The sequence below is a fragment of the Pan paniscus genome, chromosome 9 (genome assembly GCF_029289425.2).
Source record: "Pan paniscus chromosome 9, NHGRI_mPanPan1-v2.0_pri, whole genome shotgun sequence".
Classification (NCBI taxonomy): domain Eukaryota; kingdom Metazoa; phylum Chordata; class Mammalia; order Primates; family Hominidae; genus Pan; species Pan paniscus.
This window is the reverse complement of record NC_073258.2, coordinates 49,689,785-49,715,687: the sequence shown is the minus strand read 5'-3', so window position 1 is coordinate 49,715,687 and position 25,903 is coordinate 49,689,785. Positions and strand designations below refer to the sequence as shown.

At 42.0% G+C, this 25,903-nt stretch overlaps 1 protein-coding gene across 23 annotated transcripts in view; it reads left to right on the top strand.

Moving 5' to 3' along the window:
• CELF1 (CUGBP Elav-like family member 1) overlaps positions 1 to 25,903 on the top strand; it is a 99,408-nt gene that overhangs the window by 54,061 nt on the left and 19,444 nt on the right. For 11 of the 23 annotated variants that reach the window (XM_034932588.3, XM_063608482.1, XM_063608481.1 and 8 more), the window contains exons 2-5: positions 11,687 to 11,838; positions 22,243 to 22,430; positions 24,028 to 24,110; positions 24,471 to 24,519. In XM_034932588.3, the coding sequence (XP_034788479.1) occupies positions 11,768 to 11,838; positions 22,243 to 22,430; positions 24,028 to 24,110; positions 24,471 to 24,519 (391 nt within the window). In that variant the 5' untranslated portion in view covers positions 11,687 to 11,767. Of the gene's footprint in view, positions 1 to 4,343; positions 4,384 to 10,356; positions 10,433 to 11,686; positions 11,839 to 16,803; positions 16,942 to 22,242; positions 22,431 to 24,027; positions 24,111 to 24,470; positions 24,520 to 25,903 lie in introns of those variants that run through there. The other 12 variants (XM_057299327.2, XM_057299326.2, XM_057299325.2 and 9 more) reach the window with 7 other exon arrangements.

The following is a 25,903-nucleotide window of genomic DNA, read 5'->3' as shown; positions in this document are numbered from 1 at the left end:
AGAAAAACAGTTCTGCTTTTAAGATTGTTTAAAAACCTCTAATCTGGATAGTTGTTAGATTATTTTTTTGTTTTGGTTTTTGAGACGATCTTGCTCTGTTGCCTAGGCTGGAGTGCAGTGGTGCCATCACAGCTCACTGCAGCCTCCACCTCTGGGCTCAAGCAATCCTCCCACCTCAGCCTTCCAAGTAGCTGGAACTACAGACACATGTCACCACACCCATCTAATTTTTTTTTTCTTTTTAGGTAGCAACAGGGTTTCATGATGTTGCCCAGGCTGGTCTCAAACTTGTGGGCTCATGCAGTCCTCTCACTTGAGCTTCCCAGAGTGTTGGGATTATAGGTATGAGCCACTGTACCCAGCTAAATTCTTTTTCTTCCTGGCTAAATTCTTTATTAGCTCCCTGTCTTATATCAAGGAAGTTTTTCAAGGAATTTTAAGGTTGCTTACTAACAGTTGTTAGTTAAGAGTGAGTTGGCCAGATGCGGGGGCTTGCACCTGTAATCCCAGCACTTTGTGAGGCCAAGAGGGGGTGGATCGCTTGAGCCCAGGAGTTCAAGACCAGCCTGGGCAACATGGCAAAACCCCTTCTCTACAAAAAATACAAAAATTAGCCGGGCGTGGTGGTGCACACCTGTAGTTCAAGCTACTTGGGAAGCCGTGGTGGGAGGATTGCTTGAGCCCAGGAGGCGGAGGTTGCAGTGAGCCGAGATGACACCGCTGCATTCCAGCCTGGGCAACAGAACGAGACCCTCAAAAACAAAAAACAAAAAACAGTGAGTCTTACTAATGAGGCCAAGTTCATGGGTTTAGGACTGATGTGTTATTGAACATCATCGTGCCACAGGCCCTTGTCTCTGGACTTTGTGATCTAGCACGTGCTATGTAAGAGCTGCTGATGGTGACTGAGTCAGTGCCAGTCATCCTGGGAAAGACAATATTTTGTCATTTATTCAGCATACAAGCTGTATAGGCCAGTAGAAAACACTAAGAATAAAGAGCTTATTACCTTGCCTATTCTAAGAAAGGCTTTTAGAGGATCTGAGAGCCTTTTCTGTCAGTGAAGTTAAAAAACTTCTTATGAGGTTGTATTTTAAATGTCTTTAAACATTTATCGCAGGTAGATAATATTGGAACTCTCAGCTAGCTTGCCCTTCATCTTGCTCTCACCACTCTCCCTACTTCCTTACTTTTTTTTTTTCTTTTTTGAGACAGTATCTCACCCTGTTGCCCAGGCTGGAATGCAGTGGTGGGATCTCGGCTCACTGCAACCTCCGCTTCCCGAGTTCAAGTGATTCTTATGCCTTAGCCTCCCAAGTAGCTGGGATTACAGGTGCACGCCACCATGTCCGGCCATTTTTTTTTTTTTTTGAGACACCACACCCAGCTAATTTTTGTGTTTTTAGTAGAGATAGGGTTTCACCATGTTAGCCAGACTGGTCTCGAATTCCTGACCTCAAGTGACCCGCCCACCTCGGCCTCCCAAAGTGCTAGGATTACAGGCGTGAGCCACTGCCTCCAGCCTAATGTTTGTATTTTTAGTAGAGACGGTGTTTCCTCACATTGGCCAGGCTGGTCTGGAACTCCTGGCCTTAAGTGATCCACCTGCCTCGGCCTCCCAAAGTGCTGGGATTACAGGCATGAACCACTCCTGGCTGTTCCCTACATTTTTTTTGCTCCTTTTTCCCTTTAGCCTTATTTTGGAGTGGGGTGGGGAGACAAGGTCTCACTGTGTGCCCTAAGCTGGAGTGCAGTGGTGCCAGCATAGCTCACTACAGCCTCAAACTTCCGGGCTCAAGCAGTGCTCCTGCCTTAGCCTTCCAAGTTGCTAGGACTACAGGTGTGTACCGTCACACCCAGCCCCCCTCTTAGCTTTTTTACTCCTCTTTAGAACCACCTGTGTACTTCCTGGTTCTTGCATTGTGATAGAGAAAGGTAGAGATAATGTTAATAGAAACAGACATCCGTGGAGCTCCAAGGAAATACAGTACAAACAGTTCAGGCTTTCTCACGGAGCATGTGCCCTTTGGTTCCCCACAGAAATGAAAGGAAAGATGTAAAACAGTCAAAGCTTTTAGTTTCCATTCAGCTTTTCTCTCTCACCAAAGCGTTTCAGTTTTCTCACAGAATAGGCAATAAAATAACATAGGAAAAGCAAAACTGGGAAGACAAAGCTTTAAAAAAATATAACTTTTTTGAGGCCGGGCGTGGTGGCTCACCCCCTATAATCCCAGCACATTGGGAGGCCGAGGTGGGCGGATCCCCTGAGGTCAGGAGTTCGAGACTAGCCTGACCAACATGGTGAAACCCCATCTCTACTAAAAACACAAAATTAGCTGGGCATGGTGGCGCATGCCTGTAATCCCAGCTACTCAGGAGGCTGAGGCGAAGAATTGCTTAAACCTGGGAGGCAGAGGTTGCAGTAAGCCGAGATCGCGTCATTGCACTCCACCCTGGGCAACAAGAGCGAAACTCCGTCTCAAAACAGCCTTTTTTGTATATTGGACTATTCATTTGCCCTTCTCCAGGTGACAGAATCCTGTGTGGAAGATTACAGTGTTGTTTATTTATTTGTGTGTGTGTGAGGTTTCCTTTAAAAAGTCTTGGTGGCTTAGGAGTAGGATGATACCCTGTTTATGTGGAGGTTTTTTGTTTTTTTGTTTTTTTGGGTTTTTTTTTAAAGAAATTCATTTTTTTTTCTTTCTCTTGGCCTGGCAGTTAAAATGTTCCTAGCCCCCTGAGGGCTGCTATGTTCTCCAGGACTTAAGATACCTGTCCCTTACCCTTTTGTGTATTGGTCTTTCTTAACAACTCCAGATCTCCCTTTTGCTCTCTTTATCTTGGAGATTCCCTGACTAGCTTGCAGTCTGAGTCTGGTCTCAGAGGGTGGAAGTGATGCCTATGAAAACCAATCACATAATAACACTGTTTTTCAAACTGTGTTCCACATAAAATTTGGAGGGAAATGTGGTTCCCTGGCCTTTTCTTTGACTTTTACATCTTCCAGAAGAACTCTTAACAGGTAGAAATTTAACTTGCCGTCTACCATCTGTGATCATCACTACAGAGCCTTCTCAGGACACACTATCTCAGTAAAAGTTGATATCTCCTAAATTATGGTCACATTTCTCTAGAGAGACAGACCTACCAAGAAGCCACGGGCAGGTTATCTTCCTTAGCATCTGAATCCTTAGGGTAGTCCTCACCTTAAATGGTCATAATGATAAAGGATTGAATGAAGTTTGTGAACTTAGTAAATGGAAGTTCCTTTCTTCTTGGTAACTTTTGATGGTAGAGGCAGGTGCAAGTAAATGCTTTTAGGAAGTTCTGGTTTTTTTTAATTAGTTTAAACTTTGCCCTTAAAATTACTGGAACTATCACTACTTTATTAGCAAAATTGGAAACTAATTAAGTCTGCATGAAAAGTTAATACTTGAGCACCTATTTTATGCCAGTTATCTCTCTGTCTTCAGGGAGAATAGGCAGTGTCTTACTAGTTAGTTCTGGGTCTGGCTTTGTCTTTCAGAATTCTTGCACTTTCCAGTTTAGACATTGTCCTTGGTGAATTTGAATAGTTTATTGTCTGTAGTGAAAGCCAGACAGAAATACAGCTGGCAGGAGTTGTATTTGGAAGTTTGTAGGAATTTGGGCAGTTTTATAGAATCAGTCTTTACTTGCAAGATTGTTCGATATGCTTAAAAATAAAACAAATTGGTTTTGTGGTTCCTCTGTTTGCTTTTACCATCAATTAACTTCCCCATCTTCTGATTTTTTTTTTGGTTTCAGTGGTTCACCGCCACCCTAGGGCCACCAAGATGCATTTACAGTGGCAGGAACTTGGTTGCTTTTGTAGAGTTTCATGCCCGGCACCTATGTATTTAGGAAGGTTGCTTTGGGGAAATAGTGTGGTCTCTCCACATGAATAACACGATCCTTAATTGCTAAAAGAATTATACAGCCATTAGCTTTTCTTAGTCTCCAATCCAAAAGCAGATGTTAAAAATGATTGTTTTGGTGACCTAGATGTACTGAAATTCAACCTCATAAATTTTAGTCATTGTTTTGCTATTTGTTACGACATTTTAGGGCAAGACTCTTTTAAACCTTTTAGTATTTTACTTCCCCCATCGTTTAAGTTGATGGTGTTTTAAAATTAGCCTTGAGATATTAAATGCAACTTATCTTTAAGGCATTGAGTAAAAAGGGCGCAGGAGGAGTACTTCTGTATTTTTATCTTCTGCCATGGTGACAGAGGGGCTTTTCTTTGGAAAGAGGTGATATACCTGGAGTCATGAGAGACGTCTAGGCATGGCCCACTTATTTTTCTTTCCTTGGTTTTTTAGAGTGAAGACATAGTCCAGAGAGGGAAGTGTAAAGCTACAGGTATGGGCTAACTACTGAATGGGTGTGCTCCATGGCTATCTTTTTAACCTTCTTGCATGAGGCCTGCTATGCAGATATGAAAAAGTTGCTTTCAGAAAGGTGATGGCTTCTTTTGTACATTATGGGATAACATTTGCAAAATGTGTGTCCCTGGGAAGCTAGAAATATTTTCTTGCCCTCTTTTCCAACTCTTTCTCCTTAGCTATTTTCCAAGGCAGGCTTATCTCCCACTAAAACTAGCTGCTTCCTAGTTCTTACAGCTGTTGGGGTGAGCGTGTGTATGTTGGAGGGAGCTGGGAGGAATACTCTACACCAGACTTGTCCAACCCGCAGCCTGTGGGCTGCATGTAACCCAGGACAGCTTTGGATATAGCCTAACACAAATTTATCAACTTTCTTAAAACATGAGATTTTCTTTTCTTTTTTTGAGCCGGAGTCTCGCTCTGTCACCCAGGCTGGAGAACAGTGGCGCGATCTTGGCTCACTGCAACCCCTCCGCCTCCCAGGTTCAAGCAATTCTCCTGGCTCAGCCTCCCGAGTAGCTGGGATTAACAGGCCTGCGCCACCACGCCTGGCTAATGTTTTGTATTTTTAGTAGAGACGGGGTTTCATCGTGTTAGCCAGGAAGGTCTCTATCTCTTGACCTTGTGATCCTCCCGCCTCGGCCTCCCAAAGTGCTGGGATTACAGGTGTGAGCCACCGCGCCCAGCCTGCAAATTTTTTTTTTTTTTAACTCATCGGCTATCATTAGTATATTTTATTTGTGGCCTAAGACAATTCCTCTTCCAGTGTGGCACAAGGAAGCCTAAAGATTGGACACCACTGGAACAGAGATGAGGACGGAACTTAGTAGATTCCATGCACATACTAATACCTTCCTTGAACCAGAATTTGTTCAACATACTTTTTTTTTTTTTTTTTTTTTTTGGAGACAGAGTTTCACTCTTGTCACCCAGGCTGGAGTGCAGTGGCACGATCTCAGCTCACTGCAGCCTCTGCCTCCTGGGTTCAGGCGATTCTCGTGCCTCAGCCTCCTGAGTAGCTGGGATTACAGGTGCCTGCTACTGTGCCTGGCTAATTTTTGTATTTTTGTATTTTTGGTAGAGACAGGTCTCGAACTCCTGACCTCAGGTGATCTGCCAGCCTCGGCCTCCTGAAGTACTGGGATTACAGATAGGAGCCACTGTGCCCGGCTAACATACTGATTTTTTTTTTTTTTTTGGAGACAGAGTCTCACTCTGTCAGCCAGGCTGGAGTACAGTGGCACGATCTCGGCGCACTGCAAGCTCTGCCTCCCAGGTTCACGCCATTCTCCTGCCTCAGTCTCCTGAGTAGCTGGGACTACAGCTGCCTGCCACCATGGCCGGCTAATTTTTTTGTATTTTTTGTATTTTTTTTAGTAGAGAGGGGATTTCACCGTGTTAACCAGGGTGGTCTCGATCTCCTGACCTCGTGATCTGCCCATCTTGGCCTCCTAAAGTGTTGGGATTCCAGGCATGAGCCACCGTGCCTGGCCTAACACACTGATTTTTAAATCAGCACTGGAGCTTAAATAAAGTGTAAACTTACAGTATATTGTTACCAACTAAGAAATGCACTTAAGTTCCAGAACTAGTGTGGGATCTGAAAGTATGACTTGATTGGAAGGGTGGTCACAATTTGACAGGACTGTTGGGTCAGTGTTACTGACAGATACTCCAAGGAAGGCTCTGAGGCTATACTATTGCTGAGTACACAGCAGTAGTACAGAGCTGAGTACAGAGTCTTTCTGTGATTAAGGATGGGGGAGGAAATGGAAAACTTTTTAGTTTTCAAAATGGTGATGTTTTTGTCATATCCTTTCAGTATACTGTATGTGGTAATTTTACAGGCAAGGCAACTTGTACACAACAAATTATTAAATGTAGTGCTTTTTTGGTACAGTGATTTTAGATTTGAAATGGAAATTTTTTTTTTTTTTTTTTTTTGGTGACAGAGTCTCACTCTATCGCCCAGGCTGGAGTGCAATGGCATGGTGTCGGCTTACTGCAACCTCCGCCTCCTGGGTTCAAGCGATTCTCCTGTCTCAGCCTCCCAAGTAGCTGGGACTACAGGCATCTGCCACCACATCCGGCTAATTTTTGTATTTTTAGTAGAGATAGGGTTTCACCATGTTGATCAAACTGGTCTAGAACTCCTGACCTTAGGTGATCTGCCCACCTCGGCCTTCCAAAGTGCTGGGATTACAGGCGGTGAGCCACCGCGCCCAGCCTGAAATGGAGATTTTTTTATGTTTTATTTATTTTGTTTTGTAAGGCAGGGTCTCACTCTGTTGCCCATGCTGGAGTGTAGTGGTGCGATCAAGTATCACTGTAGCGTTGACCTTCCTGGGGTCAGGTGATCCTCCCACTTCAGCCTCACAAGTAGCTGGGACTACAGGTGGGCACCATCATGCCTCACTATTTTTTGTATTTTTTTGTAGAGATGGCGCCATGTTGCCCAGGCTAGTCTTGCCTGAGCTCAAATGATGCTCCTGCCTTGGCCTCCCAAAGTGCTGGGATTACAGGCGTTTCCCACTGTGCCCAGCCAGAAAAATTCTTTTTACAATATTTCTATTTCTTCTTTAACCCCCCTCCCCCACCATTCAGAAATTTTTACATTGTCTAGATTCTTATGGAAAACTTATTTTGTTTTGTTTTTTGTTTGTTTGTTTGTTTGTTTTGAGACAGGGTCTTATTCTGTTGCCCAGGCTAGAGTGCAGTGGCTCAATCTTGGTTCACTGCAGCCTCGACCTCCTGGGCCCAGTCACTCCTCCTACCTCAGCCTCCTGAGTAGCTGAGACTACAGTATGCATCACCACACTCAGCTAATGTTTTCTATTTTTTTGTAGAGATAGGTCTCTCTTTGTTGGTCAGACTAGTCTCAAACTCCTGGGCTTGAGCAGTCTGCCCACCTTGGCCTCCCAAAGTGTTGGGAATATAGGCATGAGCCTGTGTTCTTGCCCCGTAAATTATTCTTAACTGTCACATTTTGTAACAATAACAGAAATCTTCCACAAAGTGAAATGCCACAGAGATAATTACCAGTTTGTGTCACCATATTTTACCTATGCAAGCAAGGTACTTGGTTGGGAGCTCAGGAGACCCAGTAGTTATATTAGAAATACTCGATTTTAGAAATGAAATTTAGGTCCAAAAAGGTACTGTGCAAAAATTTAAGTTACTGTAGTTGGTTATTTTCAAGTATCAATTGCTTACTTTTTTTCTCTCTTATATCATCTCACTGCCAGAAACTTGGGGGTAAAATACCCAGTCCACTTAGCAGCAATCTGAGGTTATGACCATTCCCTAGATTTTTGCAATTTGAATTCCCTCGTATAGATTGATGGTGATTTTTAATGACATTGATTCCCTTTTCAGTAGTAGCTTCTAATCTCCTCTGTGCTTATATAACTAGACTTTACTTTATTGCCCTTTCAAACATACTTAGATTATTGGGGTGGAAGTGTAAAATCTGTTCACCTGTTGTAGAATTCCCTGGTTATATCTATCAAGGTAGACATTTGCATATGCCAACTAGGCTTTTTTGCTTAACTGTGCTTTTGTTTGCTTTTTCATCCTTTTGGCAAAACATACTGTGATTGCTAGCCTTTCTCTTTTCTAATCCAGTTTTACATCTTCCTGTTAAGTTTATACTATTCCTATATCCTAAATGCAATGAATGCTGTTCTTTTGAGTGTTTTTCTTACCTATATTGATCACTTTTAATGATTTGGGTTCTTAATGTTACAGCAGGCTGACTACTCCTACCTTCACTTAATCAGGCTTTGAATTGTTGCTCTTTTAAAAAGTAGAGAATATTCAAGGCAGAGAATACTGAGACAGACGGACAACCAGGGAGAGAAGAGGAAACCATGAAAGTACATTCAGAGTGAAAGGAACAGGTGATAAAAAGAGGCTGAGGGAAAGTTAAGGCCTTCTTTTGCAGCAGACCCTTGGTTATAACCCCTCCTGTCACCTCTGTATTTCTAATGCTTCCTTTGTGGGAAAAGCCTGGAATGTCTCTCTGATTTTTTTTTGAGACAGAGTCTCACTCTGTCGTCCAGGCTGGAGTGCAGTGGCGCAATCTCAGTTCACTGCAACCTCCGCCTCCCGGGTTCAAGTGATTCTCCTGCCTCAGCCTCCCGAGTAGCTGGGATTACAGGCATGTGCCACCACGCCCAGCTAATTTTTTGTATTTTTAGTAGGGATGGGGTTTCACCGTGTTAGCCAGGATGGTCTCGATCTCCTGACCTCATGATCCACCTGCATCGGCCTCCCAAAGTGCTGGGATTACAGGCTTGAGCCACCGTGTCCGGACTAATTAAGACATTAAACACACACACACACACACACACGCACACACTCACGCACACACGGGCAGTTTTTTGTGAATAACTTTCTTTTAATTCTACTTTTAAATTTCCCTTAATATTTTCATTTTTGTATTCCCATAATTGTTTTTATCACTTAACTTCATAACCTCTTTCTAAAATTGACTTGTGATTAATTTCTGTGCTCTCTTTTCCCAAAGTATGTTGAATTTAATTATACTGAGATAACTCTGGTGACCTGCCTAAAAAGAAGTGCCCTCTTTCATGTAATAACATTTCCATCTTGTAGGTTTTTAAAGCGTTGTTGCTTTATAAATCATAAAATGGACTTTAATAGCAGTATAAGCACAGAGAATTTATGGGCCCTGCTTTCTATTTTCAACTGCTTTATAAATTGGGCCTCTGGAGACTTCTTTTGAACAAAAGTTCTATGACTGGGAAAAAATGATTTTAAGACATTACTCTAAATCATATTTCCCAGCCCTTGGCTTGGTGGAAACTATTTTAAGGAGAGCACATCTTTTCATACATTGGACAGTGCCTGGCAACTCAGTAATGTCTCCATTTAAGTAGTCTTTTGTTATAGATGTGATTCTGATTTGAACTAGAGATACAATTAGATTTCATATGTTTTTAGGAAATATTAAAAACACAATAACCTTGAAATTTAGGTAAGTTCCTTGAAATTTATTGAATCCTTTTTAAAGGATTTTTTTTTTTTTTTTTTTTGGTGGGGGAGACGGAGTCTTACTGTCCCCCAGGCTGGAGTGCAGTGGCGTGATCTCAGCTCACCACAGCCTCTGCCTCCTGGGTTCAAGCTATTCTCCTGCCTTAGCCTCCCGAGTAGCTGGGGTTACAGGCGTGTGCCACCTCGCCCAGCTAATTTTTTTTTTTTTTTGATATTTTTTAGTAGAGATGGGGTTTCACTATCTTAGCCAGGCTGGCCTTCAACTTCTGACCTCAGGTGATCCGCCCGCCTTGGCCTCCCGAAAGTGTTGGGATTGATTACAGGCGTGAGCCACCATGAGCTGTTGTTGCTCAGCCTTTTTAAAGCCTGGAATGTCTTTTTAGAGGAATTCTTGCACTAAAAGATCTAATTTGGTTGTCGACTCAGTTATTCTTTGGTCTAGGCAGCTTTCTATAGGAAGAGGCATGCCATCAGTTCCAATGTATGTAGGAGAAACTAGGACAAACATAGCCAGTAATCTAACCAGCCCCAGCTAGGGTTACCATCTTCTGCCTGACAGGCATGAGCTTGGTAAACTGTGTACTGTGTGTCAGTTGCACAGTCTCCTCTCACTTGCAGTTTGTTTTTGCTGCTTTAATAGGGTGGAAGAGAGCTCCTGCCACTTCTGCCTCTATAGTAGTAAATCAGATGAGCGAGTCTCTGGCAAAAATAGAAAAAGCAGTAAGCTGCTGTTACGATACAGTTCTAGATTTTGGATGATGACGTCTGGACATGGACAGAAGAGACAGTTTTCACCTTCCTGGGTGAGGTGCAGACAGATGTTAGCCATTGTTACACAGATTAGAACTTCTAGGCCTATGCCATTGTGTGTTGCCTTTCTTTTTTTTTTAACATTAACTCTGTGTGTTTAGTAGTTCATTCGTTTTACTTCTTTGCAGGCTGAACATAACTTCTTTTTTTCAAAGTTCCCTGTGTTGTGAACTGAGCTTGGGTGAAGTGAAATCTTTGAGGTAAGGCAACTCTAATGATAAAAATGGAAAGAAAGCCTGTGAAATTTGGGAGCCTTCAGAGATAACATTTTAGAGTCACTGCCTAAATATTGAAATGCCGCCATTTGTTGTTTGGGGGGATGTGGAGCTAAATTGAGAACGGGAGCACACATCTGCCTTGACTGCTAAGTATATCCATCTCTACTGCTCACCCATAATAGAATTTTTATGTGTGCACTCACTAGTCTTGGTTTTAGCAACAGTTTAAAGGAGGAAAAAGAGAATGAAGAGACTTCATTTCTTGGTTTTTCCCTTACATGTTTGAGTGTTGTCCCTGGTAGGCCCTAGTTCTTTTTCATTATCACTACTAAAGTGGCTTTTGTTCTTTGTTTCTTTAGAAAGGACAACAGAGAACTGAAAATACATTATTTCCTAGTATGCTAGTAAGAAGCAGAATATTACTATTCCATTTTTATGTTCTGGCAAATTAAGCTTCAGAGTTAGTAAAGAAAATTTCCCTGTGCCATCTAATGAGTGTTACTGAACAAAGGATTTTTGAAGTCTTTCACCCAGATGAGGAACCATTAGATAGCACACCTTGCTCTAACCATTAGATAGCACATCAAGAAAGCAAGGTCAGTTGAGAAATTGATGCTCTTTTGAAAATATCAAGAAAAAAAAGCAAGGCTGATCAACTGTAGGCAGTTGTATGTGAGTGGTAAGTTTCTGGTGGCCAGTTTATTCAACCAGTTTGCCTCTGGCCTGCTTCTGATGGTCTTATCATTCCTCTTTATGTGACTGTTCTGAGGTTAGTTTGGACCTAAGCACTGTGCTCATTGCTGTCTTTGGCACATGGAAACGTAAGTTTAAAAGCAAGGCTAACAACCCATTTCTTCGGTGAGCCTTTTCTTGCTTCAGGTAGTTTCAGGCTTTGGGGGACCTTAAAAACTGGTTTGCAGGGAGGAGTTTGGAGGATGTGAAACAAGTTTGTGTTTCTTCTGCTCTGTTAGCCACTGCTATCTTCATGGATCTGACACTCTGTTTATCTGACAGTGCACTTAGTACTGCTTCGCCAGGGAAAATTGCACAAAACAAGCCTGGCGCATCAGCACTTTCATTGTGTGCTGGGCTGAGCCTCCCTTCACATGGTCACATCCCCATTTTAATCCAATACTCCCTTTCCCTACCCCTTCCCCAGTCCTGCCTCTTTCTGTGGCACTTATTGCTGGTTTCCCTGAGCTCCTGTTTCCACTTTGTGTTTTTTGTGGGGCCCAGGAAGCTAAAGCTGTGTGTATTTGTGGATCAGACAAGTGCAGCAAGTTAATATCATTGGCTTCTGAAGGGGAGAGTGAGGTGATGGCTGCGTTTAAGTTGGATTTCCTTCCAGAAATGATGGTGGATCATTGCTCTTTGAATTCCAGTCCCGTGTAAGTATTTTTGTTGTCTAATTTTTATCATAAGCAGAGGAACTGGGCTGTTTTCTTTATTTGATGAAATTGGTTCCTTTTTTTAAGAAGGGGAAGAAAAAAATGGGAAAAGAAGCCAAAACAACCTGAATTCTCTCATGCTATTATTTTCAATTGTAGTCTGTCTCATTACTGCTTATTTGCTCAAGGCTTTAAGTTATTTACATAAAGGTGCACTTGATATATGACCAGCAGCATCAGCTCAAGTGTGCCAGCTCCAATTCCTTTAAGCTGTAGTGTTTTCCTATATGATAGATTACAAGGTATTTTTTTTTTTTAAACTGTAGCATTGTCGCTTTGGGTTGGACATGCAATTTCAAATAATCTTTTGGGAAGGAAGTATTTTATTATTTTAAATTACTGGATTCTTAGTCTCATATCACAGAGAAGACTGGTAGCTACAGTCAGTGTGTTTAGTATCATCTACAACATTCTGTATTAACATACAAAGTGCAATCCTGGACCTTGATTCCCCCCACCCCCGCCGAGTCTAATTGAAAATACAGCTCAGCACGTGATTTTAGGAACATCAAATTGTCCTTTACCCTCCAAAAAAAGCAAAACTGGATCAAACTTGATTGGCAATTTGCCCAAATAAATTGTGAGAGTGAGAAACCTTGTTAGCTTGCAGTACTGTCCAAGAACTGCTGTCGTACACAGCCAAAATGCTAACCTAACCCTGAGTTGTAGCTGCTAGGAACCTGAATTCTGGACTTTGTAGAGAAGGACACATTTCCAACACCTGATTTCAGTCACTGTAACCAGGCTTCAGAGTATTTTGGAACCTCCAGCAAATGAGCTGTAGGTTATTCAAAGCCAAGAATATTAAATGGTAGAATATTCTCTAGATAACAGGTGTTAATGCAAGTCTTTGAGGTTAGGCCTCCATGTGCAAATCAGTCTACCCTGGGATTAGATGTAACAGGTGTGGATAATAGTAGATACCAAACAGTTCTTTGTGGAATAGTTGGGGGGCAGGGCTCAAAGTTAGCTCTTTCTCTCTTTGTTTTTGAAACAGGGTCTTGCTTTGTTGCCCAGGCTGGAGTGCAGTGGCACAGTCACAGTTCACTGTAGCCTCAACCTCCTGGGCTCAAGCAGTCCTCTCGCCTCCGCTTCCCAAGTAGCTGGGACCACAGGCATGCACCACCACCTGGCTAATTTTTAAACTTTTTGTAGATATGAGGTCTCCCTGTGTTGCCCAGGCTGGTCTTGAACTCCTGGGCTCAAGCTATCCTGCTGCCCCGGCACCTGGCCTGTCTTACTCTTTTGAAATGGATCTTATGCCTCCTCTGTAGTCTCCAAAATTACGGTAATTTAAATGTCTTTTTATGAGAGTTCTTTACTACTAAAATTTTATTTTAGCAGTAACAGGTGAAATTACAGTGAATATCATCATAAAGATTTAATACATAATAAGGATATTTCCATGTCCCAGGATTTATGATCCTTAGAAACAAGGCTGTTGCTCAAATTGTCTTTCATTGTAACACTTCCTGTGCTTTGCCACTGCCTGGTGTTCAACCCAACATTGACACAGCATTCTTCTCAGCCTGCTTTCTAATCTTTTAAGAGATTGGACTCATTCAGTATCCCATTAAATCTGGACCATGGACCACTGCATGAAAGTCACCTGGAACTTAAAAATTCAGATGTTTTTATTCTAGAATAGGACCCCCAAGACTCTAGAAACAAGTGTCCAGCATGTTTTTTTGTGCACACTAAAGTTCGAGAGCTAGTGGACTTAACACAGGTCATTCTCAGAGTCAGTCGGGGAATGGATTGTCAACATTTTTTCCAAGTACGTTTGCATCTGTTTTAGTCACCCATCTTCACCAAAACTTTGCAAGGGTGCCTGGGCGTAGGCTATTGCCCCGATTTTAAACATGAGAAACCCAGTTGAGAGAGAGATTGAGGACAAATAGTAATCAGTGTTGGGCCTGAAGTACAAGTTTAAAGGTAAGGGTCTTTTTATTTTTGCTCACTAGACCAGGCTGCCTCTAGTGTCAGTGAACGGTTAGCCAATGTTCTTGATTCTTCATTGATCACTCTTAAGCTTCCACTGGTGCTACTTTGCCTGCATCCTAAGATATGGATATTTTCATGAGTTGTGTCCCAGACTTTTTTCTTTTCATTCTCCCATTGCTTAAGGGGACACTGATGTGCTTCTCTGCTTCTCAGATCTCTGTTCCCCCCAATGTCTTCTGAGGTCTAAGACTTTATTCTAAATACTGCTCATTGATTACTTTCATCTAGAGACTTCCCCACAAAAAGTAATTCCCATATTGTCTTCACTAGAACCCAAGAGTTGTTAGTTTCTTTCTCTTCCTCTCCTCCTTGGAGTTCAAGTGAACTCCAGATCCTAGTGTATCCTGGCCCAAAATTCCTCAGTATTGGCTGAGACTGGGTGCTAATCTTAGGTACTAGTTTATGCAAGAGCCTTCTGATCTCCATGTTCCCTGCCTTATTTCATCCTCCAGATTATTTTTAGGTATCTTTTAAAAGGACAGATCTGATCATTCACTTAATCTAAAATCTTGGAATAAACTCCAAACCTGTCTATAACATGGAAAGCCCTTCACTGGGTCTCTCTGACCTACCTCTTTATTCTTAGTCAACTTTCTAGTATGATCTCTTCTCTGTTTCTGTACTCTGCCCACAACTTTCTCAAGTCCTTTTTCTCCCTTCTGATGTTATCCCACTTTTCCCATCTCTCCTCAGTCCGTACCATTTCTTCATCACCCTTAGGCCTCTTTCCTCCGTGCCACGTAGCACTTTTTCTAGTTGCCTACTCTATGCAGCTGAAATCTCTGCACACACACCTCCCCCTCCTCCAAATAAAGTAAAATCATATTAGCCACTTCTTTCATAGAACTTTTAAACATTCCTTTATAGGATTTGTAGAGGATTATAGTTGTGCCCTTCTACTTTTTCAGTGACATTGCCTCAAGGGCACATATTGCTCAGTCTTACAGAGCCCTATAGTGTGTAGTATCTGGCACCATAGCAAAAGCTTGGGAATTACAGTTGAATGAATGATATTAAAGATGATTGCAGGGATAAGATCTCCGGATCTTATCTCCATACCTCAGGGAAGAAGGCTGAAAACCTTTAAAAGCATATTGTTAGCTATTCTATTGTTGGATGGTGACTTTAAATTATTATTGTCTTTATTGTCCTTAGAGATAGCCTTTTCTAGTACCTAACACCCCACATGATAGGAAGATTGACCTTTATCCAAATGAAAATTAACTTTCTCACAGCATAAATGTATTATTCTGTCTTGTTCTCACTAGGGAGCAGCTGGTAAGTAACTCAGGCCAGTGTTTCTGGGCCCTTTTTATTCTCACGCACTTCTGTTCCAGTTTTTCCACAGCACTGTATGTGAGCCAGAGGGACCTTGTATAAGGGTGGGTGGTAGCAGAAGTTTGGAATGCAACAAGTATTTTTGCCTGCTGGGGAGGTGGAGGGATTGGTAAGTATCTGAATTTTTTCTTTTTGTATAATTAAAGGGAAGTCAACAGGTAATGAGAAAGGGGGAGTGAAAAAATAATGAAAGGTTTCAGGAATTATTTTTAAACAGGTCCCGTTTGAAGGTCTTGTTTGGCTGCAAGGAACAGATGTCCACTCAAGCTAGCATATATGAAAGGGCTTTCTTATAAGGACACAGGTGGACTGAACTGTAATCTAATCAGGAGCTCTGCAGCTAGAAGACCTAGAAAGTGTATCTTTCTGACTCCAGGATATATAACTGCTCACTCTACATGTACCTCCTTTCTACTCTTAACTACCTTATAACTTTGGTTGCAACATGACTTTTCTTCGGGTCCCTTCTCCCTCCCCTTCACATTGAGACATAATTCACATACTATAAAGTTTACCCTTTAAAGTGAGCAATTCAGTGATTTTTAGTATATTCCAGAGTTGTGTAACCATTTCCACTATTTAATTGCAGAACATTTCATCACCCTTAAAAGAAACCCTGTACCCATTAGCAACCATTCCCCTCTTCCTCCCATCCCCATTCCTAAGCAACCACCAACCTACTTTCTGTCTGTAGATTTGCCTGTTCTGGGCATTTCATATAAATGGTAACATATACTATGTGGCCTTTTGTGACTGGTTTCTTTTACTTAGCATAATGTTTTCAAGGTCTTTGTTGTAGCATGACCCATTGTCTTTTGACCACAGCACTTTGAGCTTCTCCATTTAACCCATGCTATCTCTAGTTGCAACTTTTCCACTTCTGACTTCACTACTAACTGCCTGTTGCTGTTAACCAGTTCCAGATTCTGTAAAGCAGTGCTGTCAAATAAAACATTCTGTGATGATGAAAATATTCTGTATCGCAGCTGGGAGCAGTGGCTCGTGCCTATAATCCCAGCATTTGGCAGGCTGAGATGGAAGGATCCCTTGAGGCCAGGAGTTCGAGACCAGCTTGGGTTTCATAGCAAGACCCCTGTCTTTACAAAAACAACAACAACTATAAAACGTTCTGTCTCTGTCTCATACAGTAGCCACTAGCCACATGTGGCAAGTGCAACTGAAGAACTTAGTTTTTTAAATTAAGTTTAAATAGCCACTTGTGGCTAGTGGCTATCATCGTATTGCTCAGTGCAGCTATAAAGGAGCTTGATTGGCCAGGCCCGTTTTTGTTTTAAGCATAGGTCAAGGGTCTTAAGTTTCTGGCCAGCCAATGGATCAGCTTGCCATTGGGTTAAGACCCACCCCATGGTTTAGTCACTTGGGGCCAGAGGATGGGAAAAATTTGGAATAGAACATTTGTGCTGCCCCTGAGATAGGCCTAGGGTGGGGAAATTTTGAGAGGTGAAAAAGGAGAAAGAGAAGAGAGTGTTCAAGAATTTTGAACAAACACATACTTTGAAAATAACAGCTCTTTTTTGTTCCCTTGTGTGTCTCTTCCCAATTGTATCCCTATTGTATTTTCTCATAGTATGTTTCAGCAGAAATCAAGGTAGACGAAGTAACCTCTTGTCCTGAATTTTCATAGTTGCTCATTCTTAATAATGGCAGCAGAAGCAACAATGAGAGCAACTACCTCCTCAGGTATTATTATTACTGCTTCTGCTGCCAGTAGTAGAAACATAAAAAGAGAGGGGGTAGGTTTCATCCCTTTCCCCTAAAACACTTGCCACTTTCTGATCTCCTTCCTCTTCACATTCTTGCAGGCCCTGATTTGCCTTTCTTCTATCCTGTTCCCAGGTCAGGGCTGGCAGTACTGCCCCAGGAAATAGGAATTTCCATAGACTTGCCTCTTAGGAATGACAGGGACACTATAGATACTTCTCCAGGGAACTGCTGAATTCACTGGTTCTTGAATGGAGATGATAAATATACATAACTCTCCATTGAATGGGGAAGTAAGGTACAAATTTGAGAATGTATTTAATGATACAAAGAGTAAATGGATGATGTGGTAGCTGATGTGTACCCAGATGGCTTTTTTAATACAATGGTTACTTTTAATCATAATGACAACATGCATATTGGAAATATATGTGGAAGAGGGAGAGTGTTGTTTCTCTTCAGACACAATATCAGAGAAAGTTTGTGACTGCTTATTACATACACACGGGTATACATGCGGGTTGTTGCTATACCTTGGTAGTGCTTCTCAAGCTGTGGTAAGGGACCATATCTCTCCCCACCCCCACTCCCTTGTAAAATGCAATGAGAATGATGTAGGGGAAAAAAAAAGGTATGAGCTTGTATTTTACATTTATTATTATTAGACTGAACAAATACAAAATTGCTCAGTCTAATTTCTGTAAAAATTTCCAAAGAGTTAAGTTTGAAGATTGCCCCTGGTCCTTAGGCCACACCTTGTGTGTGTGCACGCTTTTTTTTTTTTGAGATGGAGTCTTGCTCTGTCGCCCAGGCTGGAGTACAATGGCACGATCCCAGCTCACTGTAGCCTCCGCCTCCTGGGTTCAAGTGATTCTCCTGCTTCAGCCTCCTGAGTAGCTGGGACTACAGGTGCGTGCCACTACACCCAGCTAATTTTTTTTTTTTTTTTTTTTTAAAGTAGAGACGGGGTTTCACCGTGTTGTTCAGGCTGGTCTCAAACTCCTGACCTCAGGTGAGTCGCTGTCCCCAGCCTCTTGGGCCACAGTTTGAACAGTGCTACTCTACGGGAGTCTTCTGGCTATTGAATTGGTATATAAACAGGGAAGGGGAGGTTCATGGTGTAGGTAGACCTGGAAAAATAGAGAAGGATTTGGAGAGCTAAAGAAGAGCAAAGGATGACATTTCTCTAGAATCTTGAGTCCCTGCTAAACTTTTGGGTAAACTGTAATCTACATATATTGACTTGTGTTTATGCTTTAGCACTAAACAGGATGCAAAAGTTCAGAATTGGCACACAAACAACAGAGGGAAGGGGCAATCTGGGAGCAGTTGCCTCCAGTGTAATACAGATTGATAAAACTGCTTTTCAGAAATAGCTGTCAGCTTCCTTATCAAAATGTATTCTGGGCACCATTGGGGTTCTTTGTTAACCCTCTCTAGAATAGAAATAGAATGAAAGATTAGCAACATTCTAGTAAAATGCTATTACAACTGGTAATTAAAGTTGTCGGGACAGGTTGTAGGGAGCCAGTGTTTCACTAGTGATAGGGCTGCCTTTTTTTTTTTTGGAGACAAGATCTCACTCTGCCACCCAGGCTGGAGTGCAGTGGCCCCATCTCAGCTCACTGCAACCTCCAACTCCCAGGTTCAAGCGATTGTTGTGCCTTAGCCTCCCGAGTAGCTGGGATTACAGGTGCACGCCACCACACCCAGCTAATTGCTTTGTATTTTTTGGTAGAGACGGAGTTTACCATGTTGGCCAGGGTGGTCTCGAACTCCTGACCTCAAGTGATCTGCCTGCCTCGGCCTCCCACAGTTGCTAGGATTACAGGCATGAGCCACCATGCCTGGCCATAGGGCTTTTTTTCATCATGGTAGCTGGTTTCTGTTGGAACATTAGGATTAAGCATTTAAAAGCAGTCACATTATGTTTTTGCCATGACCTGCCACACATTTTAAATTAACAGATTACAGGAAAACCAGTAAAATGATGCCATCTGAAACACTCAAAAGAAAATAGGCCAGGCGCAGTAGTTCCATGCCTATAATCCCAGCACTTTGGGAGGCTGAGGTGGGAGAATCGTTTGAGCCCAGGAGTTTCAGACCAGCCCTTGCAACATAGTGAGACCCTCTCTCTACAAAAAAATGTTAAAAACTAGCCAGATGTGGTGGCGCACACCCGTAGTTCCATCTACTGGGATTGCTGAGGTAGGAGAATCGCTTGAGCCTGGGAGGTCGAGGCTGCAGTTAGCTGTGGTCATGCCACTGCACTCCAGCCTGGGCAACAGAGCGAGACCTTGTCTTTAAAAGAAAAAGGCGTATTAATCCTGTGGCAATCAAATAATCATAGGAGATAATAGCTGCTCTTAAATTTGGGTGCTGTTTTTGTGCATAGCACTCATTTTATCAGAGCTAATTGGTTAAATGGGAACTGTTGAAACTTAAGGAATTTCTCCTTTCACACATTTGAGTGCTTACTTTGAACCGGATACTATACCCAGTGTGTTTACAAGAATGAACAGGAAATAAAATGGTTTCTGCCTGCAAGGAGCTGTCAGTTTAATTGGGAAGAGGTGGATACAGCCCGATTATGTTCAAAGGTGTTAAGCATAGTTTTAATGCTAAAATTTCCACAACGAAGGTGGAAATTTAGTACTGTTGGAGTCCTAGGATTGTAGCTGATTAGTTAACCTGGAAGAATATGGGGAGCCTTCACAGATATAGGGTTAGGAATTGGTCTATATTCCATTTGTCTTACAGCTTTTGAATTTAGATAGTGCTAGAGTCATCAAAGGTGATGTGAGAATAACCCCTGTAAGTGTTGAAATATAAAAGATTCAAGGCTGGGTGCGGTGGCTCAGGCCTGTAATCCCAGCACTTGGGAGGCCAAGGCAGGTGGATCACTTGAGCTCAGTTCAAGACCAGCCTGGCCAACATGGCTAAACCCCAGCTCTACTAAAAATACAAAAATTAGCCAGGCATGGTGGCGCATACCTGTAATCCCAGCTACTCAGGAGGCTGAGGCATGAGAATCACTTGAACCTGGGAGGTGGAGGTTGCAGTGAGCTGAGATTACGCCACTGCACTCCAGCCTGGGCAACAGAGAGAATCTGTCTCAAATAAAAAATAAAGAAATAGGCTGGGCACGGTGGCTCATCCCTGTAATCCCAGCACTTTGGAAGGCCGAGGCAGGCAGATCACCTGAGGTCAGGAGTTTGTGACCAGCCTGGCCAACATGGCAAAGCCCCATCTCTACTAAAAATACAAAAATTAGCTGGGCAGGGTGACACGCACCTGTAATCCCAGCTACTTGGGAGGCTAAGGCAGGAAAATCACTTGAACCCAGGAGGCAGAGGTTGCAGTGAGCCGAGATGGCACCATTGCACTCCAGCCCGGGCGACAGAGCGAGACTCCATTTCAAAAAAAAAGAAAGAAAGAAAGAAATATATAGTAATTAAAAGAAGGTGAGCTACTTTCATAGATTCAGCATTCTTAAGGATCTTCAGACACTATTCAGAAGATAGCAATGGTGGAAAAATGATTTTTTTGTTGTTGTTTAAAGAGAACTAGCACATTGGCTGGGTGCAGTGCTTCACGCCTGTAATCCAGCACTTTGGGAGACCGAGGTGGGCAGATTACCTGAGGTCAGGAGTTTGAGACCAGCCTGACCAATATGGTGAAACCCCATCTCTACTAAAAATACAAAATTAACCACGCATGGTGGTGCATGCCTTTAATCCTAGCTACTTGGGAGGCTGAGGCAGGAGAATTGCTTGAACCTGGGAGGAGGAGGTTGCAGAGAGCTGAGATCATGCCATTGCACTCCAGCCTGGGCAATAAGAGTGAAAGTCAGCCTCAAAAAAAAAAAAAAAACTAGCATGTTGTTTGGGATTGGATATTAGAATGTGGCAATTTTTGTATATGATTTTTAGATTAAGCAGATACTAACAGAAAAGCTAATAGTGCTAGATATTGGGAATTTAAGTTATTAATGGTTTAGATAAATGTTCAGAGTTAAATTTAGAAACAAATAGGACGAAGGACTTTGAAGTAGATGGTATGAGGCCAGGCATGGTGGCTCACACCTGTAATCCCAGCACTTTAGGAGGCCGAGGCGGGTGGATCACCTGAGGTCAGTTTGAGACCAGCCTGGCCAACATGGTGAAAGCCCGTCTCTACTAAAAATACAAAAATTAGCTGGGCATGGTAGCAGACACCTGTAATCCCAGCCACTCGGGAGGCTGAGGCAGGAGAATCTCTTGAACCTGGGAAGTGGAGATTGCCATGAGCTGAGATCGGGCCATTACACTCCAGCCTGGGCAACAAGAGTGAAATTCCGTCTCAAAAAAAAAAAAAAAAACAAAAAAAAATAAGATGGTATGTTCTGAGTGGAAACACCTATAGTGTAAGAATTCACCTAGGTTGTTTACAGTGGCAAGATAGGAATGAAGGTATTAAAATAGCTGATTATCCTTCAGGTTCTAAAGGTAATAAAACTGAAATAGGAGAATTACAAGTACAATGTGATAGGACTAGAGAAACTTGGGATCGTTAAAATGGTTGCCCTCAGTAAGGGAATCTTAACTGGTCTTAGAGTAATAGCAGTAAATTGGATAACTCAGAAACAGAAAATCTAAAATGATGGTAACATTGTTTATGTTCATCGCACAATCATCTGGAAATATAAGAGGTGGAGCTCTGTTTTGGTCTGGAGACCTAACTCGAGCATTATGATTATACATGAGTCAGCTACATTCAAAGGCCAGCATTCTAGTCCTTAGTTTAATCCTTGAAAATCAAGTGCTTCTTTTCTAACTTCTACTGAAAGGAAACTTCACCTGTCATTGTATACATTGAAGTGTTCTGAATCTTATTTGTAATCAATAGTCCTTTGTTATTTTGTGGGCCTTTTTTTAGTGTTTGTTTTGTTAACTATGCTTAAAAGTTATTAAAACTTGATCTTGTTTTGGGAGTTTTACCCTTTAAGTTCCTCCTCTAGCATGGTAATTCTCATGCTAGATAAGAAATGTACACTGTCAGTTCCCTGGTAACAGCTGGGATGTCCCAGTCAGAATGGTGACTTTAGTTTGGCATCTGATGGAATGGGTGGCCATGGTGAGGGAGAACCAGGGAACTCTTTTAAACTGAATGGAAGTAGTGAAAGAAGTAGATTTTTTTTCCCCTACGTTCTCAGAACTAGTTAAGATCATTAAAGAAAAGAAAATTTCCTCTGGAAAGCAACATTATTACATAATAGAAGTTTCATTTTATCTCACACAGCTCAAAGAAAATGAACGGCACCCTGGACCACCCAGACCAACCAGATCTTGATGCTATCAAGATGTTTGTGGGCCAGGTTCCAAGGACCTGGTCTGAAAAGGACTTGCGGGAACTCTTCGAACAGTATGGTGCTGTATATGAAATCAACGTCCTAAGGGATAGGAGCCAAAACCCTCCTCAGAGCAAAGGTTAGGGCTTTGGGTTTTGGTTTATCTTATTTTTTCCACTGACTCTCAGAGCAGGTGAGGGCTTTGGGTTTTTAACAGGATACAAAAAATTGGATTTTTATATGTAATTTCTTTCATGTGCATTCTCTCTGTCATTGCCAGAATACTCCTGTCTGTCTGTCTATTGGAAAAAATCTGTCCTTTTATAGTAGTAATATCTTGTAATCCAAACATATTTAATGGCTTTAAAAAGTTAAGGTGTTAGCATGAGGATAATTTGTAAATTGGGTCTTGGGCAGTCCTTTGTGAGGGTTCTAAATTTAAGAGACAGACTCACGTGAGTGTCTTATTTGACCTTGGGAACAGAATGACAAAGATAAAATTGAAGTTAAACCACATAAAGTTTTCTTTAGTGTTTGGGCTAGCATAAGCTGAAGGAGAAAGACTGTCCACATACCCATCGGTTTCTTGTTAGTATTACAGAGGCCTTGCAGGATAGTTTATCAAATAGAAAGGATTTGTTTAGGCAGCTTGTTTGCTGTTGCCACAAAGTGAACAGGAGAGGAAAGGCGGAGCTGCTTCCAGAATTGCCTAGCAGAGTGGAAGTTTCACAGGACTGATGGTAGATAGGTATTAACTTTGCCCCATATATACACACAGACATGTTCTTATTTTCCATTTTACCAGTTTTCAAATAATTTTTTGTGAAAGCTGTCCAACAGTGCAAATGTAAGCAAGCATGATTATCATATTGAAACTAGCTTAATAGCAGAGGATCTAGAAGCAGAGGAATTACTTTCTCTTTTTGGCATGGTTAACTAAAAATATAAAGTATAATAGTTTCTGAACATGACTGGCAATATAACCTTCAGTAATTTGTAGTTCTAACTGCTGCAGCATGATTTAAAAAAAAAAATCTATATTGTATCTCATGAGAATATGGGAGTGTCAGAACATTTAAGCCCAAGATTTACAAGATATACTTCCTCTCCTACTACCCAAAATAAAGATACAAAGCACAAAATCTACAGATCTGAGGCAGCACCATGTGCTTTTAGAAGCTTAATTATATTTGATGAGAACCAAGAGTCCAAAAAAAGATGTTAAGAGGTGCTTGTTCTTAAGTCATTTTATAATTTAATAAGTGATAATTATGTTTGAGGCATATGGTAGAATCTGGCTACGAAGTAGGGAGTGGTTTATTCTGAGAGAGCAGTGAAAGAAAGAGTTCCTGGTAGACTACAGGCTGCAAAAGTATAGAGCCCCATCTGTCTTCTTGTCTCATATACCACCTGGTGTTCCAAGTAGGGTAGGTTGAGTCAAATGGCACATGACCTTTCTTTATGAGAAGTCGTATTTTCCAGAGAAGTTACATGAGCAGCTAAATAAGACTTATAGTGTAACTAACTAGGAGGAGACTAAAACAATAAAGTGTATAGAAAATAATCTCTTATTCCCCTGCTAGATATTCTATTCGTTCTTTTCCACTACCCTCCGCCTCTCACTAATTTTAATAAACCCAGCCCTCTTTTAAGATCTGATCTGTCAGTGGAGGAAGGATTGCTCTAGGAATTCTCTGCTTTCAAAGTTTGATTTTATGAAATCTTATTTATTGCAGGGTGCTGTTTTGTTACATTTTACACCCGTAAAGCTGCATTAGAAGCTCAGAATGCTCTTCACAACATGAAAGTCCTCCCAGGGGTAAGAAAGCTCCCACTAGTAAATGGAAATGTGGTAACTTTGATAAATGGGATATACTTACACATATCAGACACACACTGAAAACCATTTTGGGGAAAAGGTAACTGCTGCAGGAATTGATGTAAAGGAAGACATAAAGGGAGCAGTTCAGAGATGACCTGACATTAGTTCTCTCTCAGTCAAGAGTCTTGTGTATTTTGACTTCTTGACTCACATTCTGTTTTCTGGGGAAAGATCATGAAGCAGACGTGAGTTCAGAGAGAACTCTTTAAAGCTCTAGTTCTGGTATTTTAGAGTCCATATGTATTTTTGAATACCATCAATATATACAGTGATAATAATCATATTTTTCCTTTTCAGATGCATCACCCTATACAGATGAAACCTGCTGACAGTGAGAAGAACAATGGTAAGCAAATGTATACAATCTTCCCCTTAAGATTTCTGCCTAGGCCAGGCACGGTGGCTCACACCTGTAATCCCAGCACTTTGGGAGGCCAAGACAGATGGATTGCTTGAGGCCGGAGTTCGAGCCAGTCTGGCCAACATGGTGAAACCCCGTCTCTACTAAAAATACAAACATTAGCTGGGTATGGTTGTGCATGCCTGTAATCCCAGCTACTCAGGAGGCTGAGGCATGAGAATCTCTTGAACCCGGGAGGCGGAGGTTGCAATGAGCTAAGATCATGCCAGTGTACTCCCGCCCAGGCAACAGAGTGAGACTGTCTCAAAAAAAAAAAAAAAAAAAAAAAAAAAAAAAAAAAAAAGATTTCTGCCTAGTTTGTTTGCTGTTCTTAGGTTATCTGAATTGAATTGTGCTTTAAGTAATCCGTTGTCTAAGTTGTCTCAGTTTTTTCTTTAAAATAAAGTATGATAAAAGAAGAACAGAGCTGACAGAGAAATATTATAAGAACATTGTAGAATGAACTGGAATATACTTGGTCAGTATAATTTCTTTTGGACAGGAATGAGGGGGCAAAATGAACAAATTAGGAAGGAGAACTTAATTCTCCATTTTTTTTTTTTTTTTTTTTTTTTTTTTGAGACGGAGTCTTACTCTGTACCCCAGGCTGGAGTGCAGTGGCAGGATCTCGGCTCACTGCAAGCTCCGCCTCCTGGGTTCACTGCATTCTCCTGCCTCAGCCTCCCGAGTAGCTGGGACTACAGGTGCCTGCCACCACGCCCGGCTAATTTTTTGTATTTTTAGTAGAGACGGGGTTTCACCGTGTTAGCCAGGATGGTCTTGATCTCCTAACCTTGTGATCCGCCCGCCTCGGCCTCCCAAAGTGCTGGGATTACGGGCGTGAGCCACCACGCCTGGCCTTAATTCTCAAGAAAATAGTCAGGACCAGGTGAGGTGGCTCATGCTTGTAATCCCAGCACTTTGGGAGGCCATGGCGGGCGGATCACCCGGCCAACATGGTGAAACCCTGTCTCTACTAAAAATACAAAAATTAGCTGAGTGTGGTGGTGCATGCCTGTAATCCCAGCTACTCAGCAGGCTGAGACAGGAGAATCGCTTGGACCCAGGAGACGGTGGTTGCAGTATGCTGAGATCGTGCCACTGCACTCCAGCCTGGGTGACAGAGCAAGACTCTGTCTCAAAAAAAAAAAAAAAAAAAAAAAATTCAGAAAAGTAGACAGTTACATTCACTGAAAGATGTATTCTCTTCCACTTGTCACATCAAGTGTGAAAACCTCTTCTTTCTTTAGTAGTATTGCCAGTAAGAGCAAACAATGCTGGTTGGGCACAGTGGCGCACACCTGTAATCACAGCACTTTAAGAGGCTGAG